The sequence below is a fragment of the Camelus bactrianus genome, chromosome 8 (assembly GCF_048773025.1).
Source record: "Camelus bactrianus isolate YW-2024 breed Bactrian camel chromosome 8, ASM4877302v1, whole genome shotgun sequence".
Taxonomy (NCBI): Eukaryota; Metazoa; Chordata; class Mammalia; order Artiodactyla; family Camelidae; genus Camelus; species Camelus bactrianus.
This window is the reverse complement of record NC_133546.1, coordinates 19,230,540-19,248,114: the sequence shown is the minus strand read 5'-3', so window position 1 is coordinate 19,248,114 and position 17,575 is coordinate 19,230,540. Positions and strand designations below refer to the sequence as shown.

Sequence of the window (17,575 nt, the reverse complement as noted above, 5' to 3'; positions counted from 1 at the left end):
AATGAGCTTGGAATAAGTAGTCTCTCAAATTTCCTTCCAAATTCTTTCTTCCGTTTTTAAGTGGGTCTTTGAATTAGAATTTCTGGCTCTTAGTCACTTGCTTTACTTAGAACTCTCTCTCAGTTATGTTTAGTCAACGAATGTGTGAAAATTCTGTCATTTTATGAAGAGGGTTCTGTTTGGAATACAAATAGGAAAACTTTAAAGAAGACAAGTGGTCATGTGTAAAAATACCTCCTTCTATTCACAAACTGCAGGGTAGTAGCTATTTGGTAGATTTCTAACCATTGGTAACTTCACAATAGCATACAATTCTTTTTTTTAACATTTTTTATTGATTTATAATCATTTTACAATGTTGTGTCAAATTCTAGTGTTCAGCACAATTTTTCAGTCATACATGGACATATACACACTCATTATTACATTTTTTCCTCTGTGATTCCCTGTGCTATACAGTATAATCTTGTTTATTCTACAATTTTGAAATCCCAGTCTATCCCTTCCCACCCTCCGCCCCCCTGGCAACCACAAGTCTGTATTCTTTGTCTATGAGTCTTTCTGTCCTGTATTTACACTTTGTTTTTTGTTTGTTTGTTTTTGTTTTTGTTTTTTAGATTCCACATATGAGCGATCTCATATGGTATTTTTCTTTCTCCTTCTGGCTTACTTCACTTAGAATGACATTCTCCAGGAGCATCCATGTTGCTGCAAATGGCGTTATGTTGTCGGTTTTTATGGCTGAGTAGTATTCCATTGTATAAATATACCACATCTTCTTTATCCAGTCACCTGTTGATGGACATTTAGGCTGTCTCCATGTTTTGGCTATTGTAAATAGTGCTGCTATGAACATTGGGGTGCAGGTGTCATCCTGAAGTAGGGTTCCTTCTGGATATAAGCCCAGGAGTGGAATTCCTGGGTCATACAGTAAGTCTATTCCTAGTCTTTTGAGGAATCTCCACACTGTTTTCCACAGTGGCTGCACCAAAATGCATTCCCACCAGCAGTGTAGGAGGGTTCCCCTTTCTCCACAGCCTCTCCAGCATTTGTCATTTGTGGATTTTTGAATGACGGCCATTCTGACTGGTGTGAGGTGATACCTCATTGTAGTTTTGATTTGCATTTTTCTGATAATTAGTGATATTGGCATTTTTTCATGTGTCTTTTGATCATTTGTATGTCTTCCTTGGAGAATTGCTTGTTTAGGTCTTCTGCCCATTTTTGGATTGGGTTGTTTATTTTTTTCTTATTGAGTCGTATGAGCTGCTTATATATTCTGGAGATCAAGCCTTTGTCGGTTTCACTTGCAAAAATTTTCTCCCATTCCGTAGGTTGTCTTTTTGTTTTACTTCTGGTTTCCTTTGCTGTGCAGAAGCTTGTAAGTTTAATTATGTCCCATTTGTTTATTCTTGCTTTTATTTCTACTAGGAGAAAATTTTTGAGGTGTATGTCAGATAATGTTTTGCCTATGTTTTCCTCTAGGAGGTTTATTGTATCTTGTCTTATGTTTAAGTCTTTGATCCATTTTGAGTTGATTGTTGTATATGGTGTAAGGGAGTGTTCTGGCTTCATTGTTTTACATGCTGCTGTCCAGTTTTCCCAACACCATTTGTTGAAGAGACTGTCTTTATTCCATTGTATATTCTTGCCTCCTTTGTCGAAAATTAGTTGACCAAAAGTTTGTGAGTTCATTTCTGGGCTCTCTATTCTGTTCCATTGGTCTATATGTCTGTTTTGGTACCAATACCATGCTGTCTTGATGACTGTAGCTCTATAGTATTGTCTGAAGTCTGGGAGAGTTTTTCCTCCAGCCTCTTTCTTTCTCTTCAGTAATGCTTTGGCAATTCTAGGTCTTTGATGGTTCCATATAAATTTTATTATGATTTGTTCTAGTTCTGTGAAATATGTCCTGGGTAATTGGATAGGGATTGCATTAAATCTGTAGATTGCTTTGGGCAGTGTGACCATTAATAGCGTACAATTCTGGTACAATTTAAGGAAGAAACTAATAAGCTCATCTGAAGCCCATATCCAAAAGGGACTTGACTCTTTTAGTCCATTTCCTCAAACATTTATGGAGTTCACTATATTGTCCAGTGTGCCCAGGAAACATAAGGGGAAAATGAGAGTCATGTAATGAGTTGATTGATATAAGTTTGGAGTTAATACTTACTATTAAGTTAAATATAATCTATCATATACTATTAACATAACCTACAGTATTAAGTATAAAATAAAATATAGTGTAATGTAACATTTGATAGATAAACCAAGAATCTTAATTGTGACTTGTGGACTGGACTTGCTACCTTGTTTGGGCAACTCATCCATGGCCTTCCTGGCTTCCACGAACTATAAATTATCTGCCTTCCTTATACTATAGAACAATTGTTAAGTTGTAAGTGTAGGCAGAAGTCTTTGCCTTTTAAAATGCAAATGATGAGATTAAGATAATGATCAGTATCATAATAGATTAATGAGCAGTGACATGAGCACATACTAGGGCCCAACCCTGAAGTAGCTTTGTTCTGCTCTTGAGAATGTGTTACTTACTGGTGTATCTTTTAAACGTGCTTCAGTCGCCCATAGCGGCAGACAGGCTGTTCAGGCAAGACTGGCCTCCGGTGGCAGTGCACTAGAAATCCCGACTGTGGAAATGCTTTCCCATAAAATAAATCTTCTCTTATTTGAAACGAGATTGCATACTTTGGAAACAGTATGGTGGTTCCTCAAAAAATTAAATGTAAAATTACCATATGATCCAGCAATCCCACTTCTGTGTGTGTAGCCAGAAAGATGGAAAGCAGGTCCTCAAACAGATAGTTATACACCAGTGTCCAGGGCTGCATTATTCACAGCAACGAAAGGTAGAACCAGCTCAGATGCCCACAGACTGATAACTGATAAACAAAATGTGACATACACATCAAATGGAATGCTATTCAGCCTTAAAAAGGGAGGAAATTCTGACACATGTTACAACATGGATGAAAACCTTGAAGACATCCAAAGTGTAGTAAGTCAGACACAAAAGGACAGATGTTGTATAATTTCACTTACATGAAGCACATACAATAGTAAAAATCACAGAGACAAAGTAAAACGGTGGTTGCCGGGGGTAGGGGAGGAGGAATGTGAAGTTACTGTTTAATGGATACAGAGTTTCAGTTTGGGAAGATGAAAAATCCTGGAGATGGATGGTGGTGATGGTTGCACAACAGTGTGAGTATACTTAATGCCACTGAACTATACACTTTAAAATGGTTAAAACTGTAAATTTTATGCTTTGTATATTTTACACAGTTAAAAAGGAAATGTCATATTTCCTCCTTTGAAAACAAGAATTTTTGGCTGTTGGAGTTTTCTAGTAAGTGAAAAATAGAGAATTTTGAGAGCGCTTCGGCTTGTAAACCACAAAGTAGAATTTTTAGAACCTCAGATTCTAACGAAGTTTACCTGTTTTTATTATTCAAAGAATTGTTTTTTAATTTTTTTCTGTGAGAACAGCAAGCACATGTTTTGCACTAAACGGTCTTTTCAGAAGTGTGACATCCAAATCTGGATTCTTCTATTTATATCAGAAAGCAATGTGGAGAACTTCTGCATCTTAAAATGAATATTACATTGTTTTCAATATGATATGTTTTTGATGTAAAGTATTTTTTTTTAAATTCTAGTCTGAAAATTGGCAGGCTTTGTATATTTATAGTAACTTTAAGCCAGAGACTCTTACCAAGCGGAATAACAAGAAACTCATTGCATCCTTCATACCACCTTTCTTCTAAAGAGTCCATTTAACTTTCACGCTTACCACCTTGTGTTCTTAGTATAATCTTAATGACAAACAGTTTTATAAATGGAGAAATTAAACACAGATAAGATACCTGACTTTTTACTGTTAATGCCCTGGCTGTAATAGACATGGGATTAATTCATTGAGTAATTAAAGAAGATGTACTTTTCTATATCAGCACCTTTCTAGGTGCTGGGCTACCAAACCATGAGTCCTGCTTGTCAGGGACCTTTTGGGGGTGGGGAGGCCGACTGAGGGGCAGCGTGCTAAGTGCTCCAGTGGGATCATCCTCAGTCGCCAAGGGGATGGGGAGAGGAGGCAAGGAACTAGTCTGGAGGCCAGTGAAAGAGTTGGAGGGAGCTGAGGCTTTAACCCAGACATGAAGGATAAGTAGGAGTTACAGTCAAAGAAAAGGTACAGACAAAGTCAAACATCCAAGAGCTTCTAGCCCATTGTTCTTTCCACTGAATCCCCTAGTGCTAGGGAAAAATAAAATTTTCAAAATATACTTGTACAATATATATGTACTAAACATGTCAGGCACCACCTCGTCAATCCTTTTCGTTTTGCAGATGAAGACTTTAAAGCCTTGAGAATTAAGGAGTACGATACCGTTGCCTCATTTCAGTGACTTTAGCTGGCCTGTGTCTGCTTTCTCCTTTCACCGGCCCAAAGGATACTTATGAAACTAGAGCTTCCTCTAGTGTGCTGGCAGCATCCCTGAGGGTCTCTCTGAACTTCACACCACTCCTATGTTTCTGTGCCTCTCACAGTTTCACAACCAAAGATGAGCTGGGGAAGGCAGCGCCTCAGCTGCTGACTCCTGGGCTGATGGGAGAGTCTTCAGAATCCTTCAGTGCCTCAGAGGACGAAGGCCAAAGGGAATACCAGGCCAATGACTCTGACTCTGACGGGCCTGTCCTGTACACTGATGACGACGAGGACGAGGATGAGGACGAGGATGGCAGTGGAGAAAGTAAGGATTTTTTCAAGAGGTAGGGAGGGTGTGGGTAGGGGGCGGACGCAGCTGCATTTTGTAAAGAACAAAAGCCTCATCAGGAACCAGACACCTGATGTCTTCTTTCCCCTCATCTTTCTCAAATTAGAAATGTGTATATTCTAAGCTTTTTAGCTTTAGATGACAGGCCTTTCTGGAAGATGATTCCACGGGGCCGGGGGAGTCAGTCTATCAGGCCAGTATGCATATTTGAATTTGTCCAAAGTGTCAAACGACAAGAGTTCTTTCTGAGATTGATCCAAGATGGCCCTTCCCCCGGGGCCTTTCTTGAGTAAAGAGCATTGCAGGATTCACTGGATTACTCATTGGAGGTGTCTGAGAATTTCACTCACTTTTATACTGTGGCTTAAAGAGGGAGGGAGGGATGAGTCAAGAATGACTAATACCTTTAAAGAATTAAAAACAGTCATTCCTCTGTGATAAGTAAGACAGTATGCCTTCTAAGGAGTAATGATAGTAAAGTGGATAAAGCCAACCATTTATGTATAACTTAGCGAACTGGAAAATGCTCTTTTTTTTTTTTATAAGCTTCTGAGAAGAATGACCTGGTAGGGGTTCACCATGAAACAACTCAGAGATTATGAAAAGTTATTAGTATATTCGTGATTAAACAGCAGTTTGTCAAATTCCTTCTAGTTTGTACTGAACAACAACAAACAATAATTATCAAACAACAGTAAAATCGAACAACAAAAATCACTCCATGTGGTATTGACAGTCCTCTGTTGAGATATCAGGGATTCCTGGGTAACTTAGGATGAAAACAGTGGTCTTGAAGGTAGACTTTTGTCAATGTGGTTTCTGAGTGGAGGAAAGGAAGAGTAGGATTTACTACATAGAAGAAGCAAAGGGGCCAAGTCCTTAAGACCTGAAAAACAGAAGAAAGAAAAGGCATTGTGCAATCAGTAATTTCCCTGATCCGCTTTCTCAGCAGAGTAAACTTCAAATATCACTTTCCAAATGATGAGGTGATACTTGCAAGTTTTTTCATGGTTCCTCAACATTTTTCAGAACATTTAAAAAAAACAAAAAACAGTTCTTCAGTTTTTCAAAATGAACTCCATCCAAGCTGAAACTTTTTTTCTTTAGGTTCATTAAAATTCTGCTCTTGCATGTGGATAAAGAATTTGGTCTGGACTCTGTTGAAGTCCTTGCCGCATGTAACCTGAGTGCCGCTTGCTAAAAGCCTTTCTCTGCATTTCTGCCTTTTCCAATCTTCAGGTGCTTTGGCAAGTAAAATTCGACGAAGGGATACTCTTGCTATCAAACTTGGCAACAGACCATCTAAGAAAGAACTAGAGGACAAAAACATCTTGCAGCGTACATCTGAAGAAGAGAGGCAGGAAATCCGACAGCAAATTGGAACCAAGCTAGTCAGGTAGTTGCTGAAACCTGGGGACAGCACTAATTCATACTTTTCTCCCACCTATGGTTCTGTCCCTAACTCCATGGTGAGATCACTGTGAATTCCTCCTGAAAAGGCAAGCCTGGCCTCGCTGGTCTTTTAAAGTTGATCTTGGATGGTGAACCACTCAAAGAACCTGCTGTTGGGTCCAGCTAGCCAGTGGCTTGGAGGTGGCCAAAGCCTGATCCAAAGTGTGAACAGACTTTTTCTATAAAGGAACAGTTAGCTAGTATTTTAGACTTTGTTGGCCAGACAGTCCCTGTTGCAGCTACTTAGCTGTGCTCTTGCAGCAAAAAAACAGCCGTAAACAACCCATAAACAGATGAGCGTGGCTGTGTGCCAAGAGAACATTCTTCACCAAAACAAGCAACAGGCCAGCGTCGGCCGATGGGCCAGAATTTGCCCAACTCTTGGCGTGCTTCATGGGCTCCCTAGCATTGCTGTGATTGCCATGACGTTCTGCCCTGGGGGCTATGAGACGATAGAAATGTTAGTTAGCTTCCATGGCCAGCTCCATCCAAGCCATCCAGCTGCAGCCCTGTATCAAAGCCTTCCCGTTTTAACTTCAAATAGATGGTCATGTGACTTGACTTCCTGCCTCCAGCCATGGTAGGATTTCCCCTTTTACCACAAGTGGCATGGAAGTCCATGTCACTAGCGATTTTAATACAAGTGAATGCTGAAGCTCTCCTTTGTACTATCGTATTGTCATAAGCATATTTAAGTAGTAGTTATTTTGCTGACTTCCTTCACTCTGCATAAACAGCAGGGTTCATAAATTGGGAGGAGGGAACAATCTGGAATACCAGGACGAGATTTGGAGGTGGGAGCACAGTCCTCTCCTTGCTTGGAAGTGGAAGACTTCTGTGACAGCTGTGTACCTGCAGGGCTGCCATGTGGGGGTCCCTGCAGCCATCATCTGTTTCATAGATGAGGCCAAGCAGGGGCTTGTGGGCATTAAATGGAATAGCACCCTGAAGGCATGTTAGTGCCTGGATCCTAGCAAGCACTCTAGAAACACATTTAAAAATAGGCCAGACAATAAAAATGTTATCAGAATAGGGTTTTTAATTTTATAAGTATATAACTTTTACAGAATTGTTCTTCTATGAGTACAGCACATCTAGTTCCTTCCATTCAAAGATAAATCACCCACAGTTCCGACGTTAGGGAACTCCGTGTCTAGTGAAAGAGACAGAATTATATATTGCTTGATGAAGATCACGTGAAAAGTTTGACTTACAAACATCCAAGTCAAGAGAACCGAGTGTGAGTCATGGCTCTATTATTCAGTAGTGTTTTATGGTCGGCAAGAGAATTAATCTCTCATTTTCTTATCTGTAAAATGGGAACCTGCGGCTACCTTGCTGAATTGTTTTGAGGATTCAAGATAATGTAAGTTAAGAACCTAAGACAGTGACTGGGACTTTAATAAAAATATGAACTAGTGAGAGCTATAATTATTATCTTTATAATCACCCATGTGATAAGCACTTTAATAGATGTATAATTTATGTAGAGCCACTGTAGAGAGACAAAGAACCAGGAGCCTTTAATCATTAATAAGATTTCAGTAGATGAAGAAGGAGAGAAGGGCATTCCAGAGAAAGGAAATTCCATAAACAAAATAAGGATGACGTCTTTGGGGGATGATTTAGTACAGATGTATAGTGTAGGATACAGGAACGGCACACAGTCTGGCTGGCATAGATGTCCCCTGGGGTTTTTTTGTGGGTTCACTTGTTAAGTGAATTTCAAGTCAGCTCTGATAAAGGTTAAATGTTAAACTTTTTAATGAGCTAGTCACCATATCATTGATTTTAATTCTTCATACCGTTTCTGTCCATCTTTAACGTTTAGAATGGAGAGTACCTTGTATTAAGAATACATTTCATGTCTATTGGTTTAATTTGCACAAACTCAATCTATATCCAGAGGAAGTTTTTATCTTACGATTAACAAGAAATTAATAACGTGAACAAGACCAAGAACAAAATTATAATGAGTTATTAGGACACTGAGCTCTTGTGTACAAACAGGTACTGATCTCAAATGAGCCTGGCTTTTCTTAAAGGTAGATGGGAAGGGCCTATATGTCTTGAGATAACTTTATATATATTGTAAATTTATTTGAGATCACAGAAACAATAGTTCCCCTAAAATACTGTACAGTGTAGATCGATCATCTCCTTATTTGGTATGAACTCTTGAGCTGTAGCCTTTTTTAGGGTATAGGCTAAGCTGTTCTAGTAAAGACCAAAAAGTGCAGTGGTCCAAGCAGACCCTGCCACGTGTTTATTGCTCTTTCGCATCACAGTCCAGAGGTAGGTGGGCTGTGCAGTGTGGGTAGGGAGCACAGCTCCTGACAGCCAGACAGGCACCCAGGTCCCTTCCATCTTGTTGCTCTTCCATCTCCGTGAACCTTCTCTTCTGCATGATGAGCTGGCTCACTGGACCATGTCTAAGTTCTAGCCTGTGGAAGAAGGAAAGGGAGAGAAGGGAAATACACACCCAGTCATTTTAAGGGGGAAAAACAGACGTTAAACAAACACCACTTCTGCTCACATCCTGTTGCAAGATCTCAGTCATGTGGCCCTATTTTGCCGCTAGGGAGGCTGAAATCTACAGCTGGGTGTTTAGCTAAAACTCAGGAAGTTCTTTTCCTAAAAGGAAGAAGGGAGGAGGGGATCAGGGGTGGTTAGCAGTCTCAGCCACACTCTGTCTCATCTCCAAACTAATGGAAGGGAGACTTACTCTGCAGGCTTAAAAATGGATTTTTGTTTCTCAAAACGTGAAAAAATACAGCTCTGTTTGTTGTCTTATTTTGAGTCTCCACTAGGGGGCCTTGTTTGTAACCTGCAGTGTGTCTGTTCTGCCATCCTAGGAGGCTTAGCCAGAGGCCCACAACTGAAGAATTAGAGCAGAGAAATATCCTGAAGCGTGAGTATCCTGTCCCACAGAGTGAATTCCTTAATTAACCACCGTCAAGCTCCCTCTAGAGATAATCCATTCATCAGCAGGGAACCTTAACATGTTTATTTTTTCACAAATGATCGAAATGGCCCATTTACATCACATTTTTATATAATTGTTTATATAATTTTAGAAATAATTTCTTGAAGTTTGTATTTCATTTTATGGCTTTGAACCTGATATCCCCCAGACCAGAGTCGTGGTTGTGACAGTTGTTTTTAAGAAAGATGAAATATATTCCATGTATTCTTTCACCCCAATATTAAGTAGAAGAAAATGCTCCAGTCTGCCTGCAAGTAAATGTCAAAGGAAAGGCCAAAGACTCCACAAGGAAATAAATCAAACATCCCTATATTATTTTTAATAATATAGTTTGTTGCCAGGTTTAACAAATGACTCAATTTAAAACAGAATTATGGTAAAAGGAATTTTTCAATCCATTTCATTTTCCTTTGTTATGATAACTGTTTCCCTCTTGAGTTATTTATAATTTCTCAGCACTTAAGGAGTTCTCCATTCATTTTCCTACTTCATTTTCCCATTCTCTTTCCTGCTCTATTGTCTTTGACTACGTTTTACTCATCAGTCCAGTAGTATTTATGTTATTGGAGTCCGTATGTTGCAGCTATAAAATGAACAGAAGCAGTTTGCCCTGCTGTAGTGGATCAATGTGGTTTACTAACCACAGTGAGTTAAGTAATGGACATTTTAAAATTGAGCCTCGCTATAGTTTTATATATTATTAACCCAGTTTCAAAAGAGCTTTTTATTGTATGAAATATCAAAGAGTAAGGTTGGGCAGAACTCCAGAGAGTACTATAATAGTAATGAGCCGCTGGCATGCGGGAAATCTTTCTCAACCAGGCTTTTAGAGTCAAGTTGGCCTGTCTAGATGATCCCTATTCTCCAAGTGAGTTGTTTTCTTTCTTGAAGGAAAGAAAGATTTTAATAGCATATTTATGCTACAGTTGATATTATTAAGACAACCTAACAATGAAGTCTGAAGAATGTAACTGTTCAGCCTATGGGATTCTTTCCTTGGAAGTGTTTTATCTGGCTGTTTGTGAGCATAACTGGAATGGAACCCAAGGAAGGATTTAAGTGACCATCATTGTGTAGAAGGGACAGTTTGGAGATGAAAAAAGTCGCGTTTAGCTTTCCAAGGAAGAATGAAAGCAGTGTCTAATTTTGACAACAAAACCAAACCAAAATGCTCATGGTTTTTGATAATAGGTTCCTGGGAAATATTTGTTGAATTAAATTTTAGATAAGCTCAAAGTCAGTCCATAAGGCCCTGAAACACAGAGAGTGTATCTTACTAGATGCCTGATGCAATACCTAGGAAAAAAGAAAGAGCGAATTCTGGGTAGTTCTTTCCTGCTCCTGTGAGACAAATAGTGCCAAACCACACTGGTGTTTGGTTATTTGAGGAACTGTTTCATAGATCTAGAAATTTATCACACACTGATCTTAAGTGCTGTGTTGGCTTTTATTCTGCATTTTCCTGGAGGTTTGGGAAAGAGTGAAACGCCAAAGTCAACTTCAGATTTGACTCCAGCCCTGTTTTACTTCCTTCTTAGTTTGTCTAGGTGTGCTTATTCTGGAAACAAAAGACACGTTTCCAGTCTGGAGAGGCTGATAACTGGCTTATGATCTCCTGACATAATATTGTATGGCCAAGGGAAGCAGAGAAGGGAACTGGTAGAGGTCATCCAGAACATTCTGCTGAGCAGTCCCTGGGAACTAAATGGCCATAGCTTACGACACTGTAGTCAGTCCCTGTTTGCCTCTGGGTTCTTCCAAATAGATTACTTTTGTCTGTTTGTTTGTTTTATCTCCAGCTTTTGTTCAAAGGCAGTATGATTGTCTATTTGAAGAAAAGTCTATGTGTGACATGGTGTGACTTTTAAGGACACTTACTTTAACTAGGTCATCTTTTCTTGACAGATTAGGAAACTATTCACAACATAAAATATTCAGTGGTTCTCAAATCCAAGCCCATCGCTAGTCTAATAAACATGAATCAAATGGCAGTCGATGCTGATAGCTTCAGTTGGAGGCCACAGGACAAACTATATTTTAGTATCATTCCCAGTATCATGCCGTACTTGATCTCTTTCCTAATTTTAGTGCATCTAGGTTTTTTTTTTTTAAGTATATATTGTTATATTTTAGAACTAGTTTCTTAATTTTATTAAAATAGAAAGTAAGTTTTGGTGCTTGAAAGGTCAACTTTTGCTTATCAGGAAAAGAGATGTTCATGGAACACCTTTTACAACATAGGTGCAAAATATTCAGATCCTCTTACACTATTTAGTTATGACCATTATTCCAACTAAATCTTCCATAGAGAAGAAAATGTCTTAGGCCATTGAGTTCTGCAAGTATTTTTCCCCAATATTATATTATGAAATTTTTTTAAACATGCAGAAAAACTGAAATAATTTTAACAGTGATACCCATATATCTGCATCTTACTTTATCATGTATCTGTCTGTCCATTGAGCCATCTTATTTTTGGGATGTATTTCAAAGTAGGTTTATAAATGTATTTTCACGTGTTAAAAACATGCATATAGAAACACATAAAACAGCAAAAAGTGAAACAAACCACAAAAAATGTTTAGCTTTTTTTAACCCATTTTTTCTGAGTTGATGGCTGAAGAATATAATACTCCAGTTGCTTTCTTCTCCTTTTAGCTCATCCATGAAATGCTCTGGGCAGTACTTGGCGGGCAGGTTTCCTGTAGTGCCCACCGCTGTGAAACTGCATGTATTGTTTGTGTGTTTATGGCAAATGCTTCCTGTGGCTGTTCTGAAGTATCTGCCTCTCTCTGCTCTGATGAGTTTACTGAGGACAAGATTTGTCAGTGAGCCACGTCACTTCCCTCATAGCCCTCCAGCCTGTTTATAAAGTGACCAGACACGTTTATATCCTGCTTAATAAGTAGCCTCTAATAGGTTTTTTTAAAATAAGGAAACATTCCAAGAACTTGGTGAATTTTTTAAAACTAAGTTTAAGGTTTAACTTTGACTCTTTGTAGAAGAGTTTTCAACGACCATTTAATAAGATTCAGAGGAAGAGTCACACTGGCCTTCCTCCGCACTTCACCCTCTTCCTCTAACTCCTTTAGAAGCACAATTTCAAATGTGGGAAATGTAAGGAATTCAGTTCCTGATATTAGAAAAGAATTCCCAAATGGTAAATCCTGTGTATGTAACTAACTACAGTTGGCCCTTCCTTTTTTAAATGTCACTGGCTGACACCTAGATGTACAATGTGCTTAATAAGGCTAAAGTATCTAAATCTATTTTCAAGGAAATGACATTTTGTGTATTTCATGAAAATTGGAGAGTTTGTCAGCTTTGAGTCATATTAGATATCCAATACTTTGTCTTTGAAAAGTACCTTTAAAAATGTAGCATAATCAGAGAGGGTTTAGCTCAGTGGTAGAGTGCCTGCTTAGCATGCATGAAGTTGTGGGTTCAATCCCCAGTACCTCCATTAAGAAATAAACAAACAAACCTAATTACCCCCCCAAAAATAAAATAAAAATAAAAAACAGAAAAACATCACTCAAAAAAATACCATAATCATTGTATAGGAAGAATTGACTGAAATGTTTTAATGAATTTATTTTTCTTTTTATGAATATCATCAAAGGCTTGTAAAAACCTAATTTGAATCACATGAACCACAAGTTTGGTTTTTGTCTATTATGCATAATTTACAATCCACATGCCTTACTAACCCATTTAAAGTAACTATTTGACCCTAAGGAAGTATTTTAAGGACATCAGAGGATATATATTTTGTGAAGCAATTAGAAAAGCCTACAATATTTTCACAGGAAGAAATCTGAATTACAATCAAATTTTGCTTGACACTCATAGGCACTTAATGAAAGCATATTAATTAGTTGTTTCTTGTTTTGCAGGGTGATTTCAGTTTATGTTCACTCTTTGTCTAAATAACCAGACTGATCATCCTCTTTCTTATGAATTAATTAAAATTTGTATTTCAGAAGACTGTCAAAACTTTTCCCTGTCCAGATAAGGAAAATTAATAGAGAATTTAGCATGTACAGCTAGCAAGTACAAATGTTGTGAATACTGAATACTGATACTTATTCACAATAAAAACAATCTATTGGTAAGAAGTCTATCTGAATTTTTAAATAAATGTATATATTATAGAGGAGATATTTCTTTTTCAGCCTTTAGGTTGAGCCTTTACACAGTGTGATTTTCCTGCAGTAGAATTCATCACAGCACTTTCTAAAAGATAATCTTCCGTAAGCATTGGTATCCAAGAATCTGTGCTCACTTATTGAACAAATGATGAGCTTCAGGAAGCAACAGAGAGAAGTATGTCAAATAAGCAACCATTAAATCCTGAGTAGTGTTTATTTCTTTGAAAATTCTGGACATTTTTCTCTTAATCCCATCTGTTGGACAGCATTCATTTGAGTTGGCCATTAGATTGTACTACTTGGTGAAGCACTTGAGAAAGGGAAGACTTTGGAAAGTTAGAGTCACAACAAAATAAATCATCTCCATCAACAGTACACCATAACCCCATTCAGAACACTCTGGTTTGAAAGCAAAGTCCAAAGAAATGATTACATTCTGCTTCTATGGAAACCAAAGCAGACAAATCAAGTATTTTGGTTGGATTTGAAAGGAAGTCAGCAACTCAGACATGCATCAGATGGTTCTAATTTGTTCTTTTGATGTGATTCAGATTTTCACATGAAGGCCAGATCCAGTAGTAATTTTTTATCTGAACTCAAATAAATTGTGCTTAGAAGCCTGTGAGATGATCAGCAGTGAAAGTTTCTCACCAGAATATGGGCACTCTGGTGGTTTTTTTCAGAATAGAACAAGAAGTCAGGAAGCAAAAAGATTTACAATTAGTAAATAAACCAATCCTATGAGGGAAAAGAAAATCTATGAATTAATGATTGATCTTTCTGCAGAATCTTTTGAAAACTTTTTAAAGATGTTGGTAGAGTGTTTGAACAATATCTGTTAAGTCAAATAATTGTGGCCAGATCTGCTTTTCTGATTTTATAATCACTTATAGTAACTAAGTCTTCATGCCTTTCCTTTCTACCCCTCAATTAATAAACAGAAAAGAATGAAGAAGAAGAGCAAGAAGCAAAAATGGAACTTAAACGCAGACTCAGCAGAAAGGTGATGAAACTATGACTGTTAATGAACATGTGTATTTTGAGATATACTTCATTTTTTAAATGTATATCAGCTCTCTACGTGTAGATCTCATATTTAGGAATAATTATTCCTATTACTCTAACTAAACCTACACATTAAAATCAATGTAATCCTTACAGTATGAATTATGTTTATATTTATAAATGCATAATATGCTGATTTTGAAAAGTTAACCATCAAAAGTCTCAAATTGCATTTGCTGATTATGAAAATAACATGCAATCTGTGTGAGGATTGTTAATGCCAAAAGAAAAATGAAGACTAGAAAATCACGCAAACATCTCCCATTCAGATCTTTATTGACATTTCAGTGTATAATTTTAAAAAATGCTCACCCTTGCCATGTAGTCTTGGAACTATTAAATAAATACTCAGTTATTAATGAAGATTCTGAGCTGGGTGAGTAATTTATTAAGTAAACTTGATCACCCAGCTTGCCTGCTGCAGCGCTACCCAAACTGACAAATGTCTCACCGCCAGAACTCGACAGTTGTTTCCACTCATTTGTGAAAATATAAATCTGATACCAGAGGCTTTGCTTTTTTCTGTAATTGTTAAAAATAATGATATTCTTTGGAAAAATTTGGCACTATCCAAGTTTATATTTCATAATGAACAACTTGTTCAGTAATTCTTCAGATACACCTTTCACACTCGGATGAGACAGGATGAGTAAAATGTGACCGCTGCAGTGAAGTGTGTGCCCTGACCCACATTTATCTGGGCTGGCTGCGGAGTTCACAGCGAAAGCATTCTAAGGCAGGTAGAAGAAACACTACATTCCCGTGGAAAGGTTGGAGACTGTATTTTGAAAGATTTTGGTTTTGATTTTTAGGGAAAAAGATCCTTAATTCATCTCCTTTTTCCTCAAAGATCCTAAATGTCAAACAGTAATCAAGCTGAAAAAGACTCTGTAAACTGAATTTATAGAGATAACTCTTCTAGCCATTCAGTGGCCGTTAAGTCACCAGCTACAGCTAAGCAATAGCCCCTCCTCCCTGCTCCAGGCTCACCCCTGTCATACATGCAGTCTCTTCTCAGTCCAATTGAGCCCTTCCAGGAGGCAACAGAACTGCCTGATCCCCACTTGCCTCCACCTTACTTGTCATAGGTACAGAACATCCCATAGCACTAATTGCTACCCCGAGACTGGTGCGGCCCTGAGGGGCAAGACGGGATGAAAAATTTCTGACCTGTGTGGCCACTGGTCACGTGCCTTTTGGGCAGTCCCCAGAAGCAAGGGGGGACTCTACCTTCTCTACCTCCTTAACCCTACCTGGCCTGGAGAGGCAGTAGGAAGCAAGCGGTGTAGATAGGACAGTAACTGAGACTACAGAAGAACCAATTCGATGATTCCCTTCTGTGTCCATCACCTACAAGGGCTTCATGAAGATCGAAGGGTCTGCAGTGGTATATCCCAGGTCAGGTGTGCCCAAGGGGTAGACCCAGGTCTTCCTAGAATCCTTGAATGCCTTGAATGTTAGAGCATTGACAGTTCACTCTCTGATTTTACTCTAGAAGAAACTGAGGAAAGGAGATGTTTCTGATCACAAAAACATCAAAAAAAATTTTTTTTTGCAAAAGTGCTTAATTTTTCCAAAAATTGAGCCCATGCAAATAAGGAATGCCTCCAAAGAGGACCACTTAGACCATGGATAATCTGGCTGTATACAGAGTATATATGTGGAGAGAAAAGATACTGAAAATGGACCCAATGTGTAGAACATAGACCTGTGTCTACCTTTCTGACAATTCTATGACACCTCCCTACTGCGAAAGGTCACAGAAGCGTGACCCTCCATAGTGGAGAGCAGATGATGCCTTTCAACCAGGGGCCAGGTTTCTTAGTCTCTCGGAACCATTATGTCTTATTCTTGGGCTTGAGAAAGAACCCAGAGAGGAAAGCAAATACAGGGAAGAGTAAATATAACTCTAAATTTGAATTTGACAAAAATTGTAGAAGGAATCCAAGTTATCAGGAGTATCTTAAAGGTTGCAGCTGGTTTTAAGCATTTGTGGCCTCACTACAGTACAGTTTTCCAACAGGCACCCCCTCATGCCTACACAAAGGCTCTTCTGGACAAAGGTAAATGTCAAATCTGGGCCTGAGTCCTTAGTCCCTCACAGAAGACTGCCATAGGCACACCCTTCAGTGGAGCACTTCTTTGTTGTCATTTTGTGCATTTCTGAATGTATAGGTTGCATATAGTAGGAACGGAGATTTTTATTTTCGTTTTACAAGCTGTGGGGCTTTTGTCTTGATAATTCAGCCTGCAAAGCAGCCGTCCTGTATCTGGGTTACTGTTGTGTCTGTGCTGTTTCCTGTTCCCCGTGTCAGAGATGACAGGCGCCTTTATCACAGTGCCAGGCAAGGTGGGGAAAATAGCATAATGCAGGCGGTTGCCAAAGACTCTGACCTATCTAACAATGGTGATTTTTATAGTCTCAAAATTAGGGCACGCTGCTTTCTAGTTCTCATTAGAAACTCCCAAGATGCTTTTTTTTTGTTGTTATCTGAAAGTGACCTTATTTAACCATAACTTTGAAGATCTCTAGGAGAAAATGTGACACCATGAGGCTGTGAATGGTTTACTGAACTCATCCTTTTTTCCCTGTCCTCCTGCAGCTCAGCCTGAGACCCACAGTGGCAGAGCTGCAAGCTCGAAGGATCCTGCGGTTTAATGAGTATGTAGAAGTCACTGATTCGCCCGACTACGATCGCCGGGCAGACAAGCCCTGGGCCAGGTTAACGCCTGCGGACAAGGCAAGAACGTCAGGGGCTTGAGCCATGATTTTATTTATTTATGATTTTATTGCTTTTCTAAAAGCTCCATTACCTTCTTAGTCATCCTAGGAGACCAGGTATTACCGAATATCTCAACAATTTTCTGCCTTTATTTAAGCCACTTCAGTGATATATTTAGTAGTATCAACATAGTTCTTTCAGCTGTCTCAGAAAAAACTGGTTCTTAGTTATTATGTAATCTGCCTGCGTTCAAACCTGGATTGGAGGGAGATGCTGTCCCTCAACCATGATTTATCCTTACTTTTAGAAAATATAACTTATGTAAGATCCTTTTAAGGGATTTATTAACAGTGGAAAAGGTATTGATCTATATCAAGTCTGGCACACTTTTTCTATTAACTG

General features: G+C 38.6%; 1 protein-coding gene across 8 annotated transcripts in view; it reads left to right on the top strand.

Annotated features, from left to right (window-relative positions):
- The window catches only part of PHACTR2 (phosphatase and actin regulator 2), a 241,290-nt gene that overhangs the window by 201,787 nt on the left and 21,928 nt on the right, over window positions 1-17,575 (top strand). For all 8 annotated transcript variants that reach the window (XM_074368237.1, XM_074368244.1, XM_074368242.1 and 5 more), the window contains 5 exons: window positions 4,570-4,772; window positions 6,036-6,192; window positions 9,104-9,159; window positions 14,327-14,388; window positions 17,054-17,191. In XM_074368237.1, coding sequence (XP_074224338.1) covers window positions 4,570-4,772; window positions 6,036-6,192; window positions 9,104-9,159; window positions 14,327-14,388; window positions 17,054-17,191 — 616 coding nt within the window. The remainder of the gene's footprint in view (window positions 1-4,569; window positions 4,773-6,035; window positions 6,193-9,103; window positions 9,160-14,326; window positions 14,389-17,053; window positions 17,192-17,575) is intronic.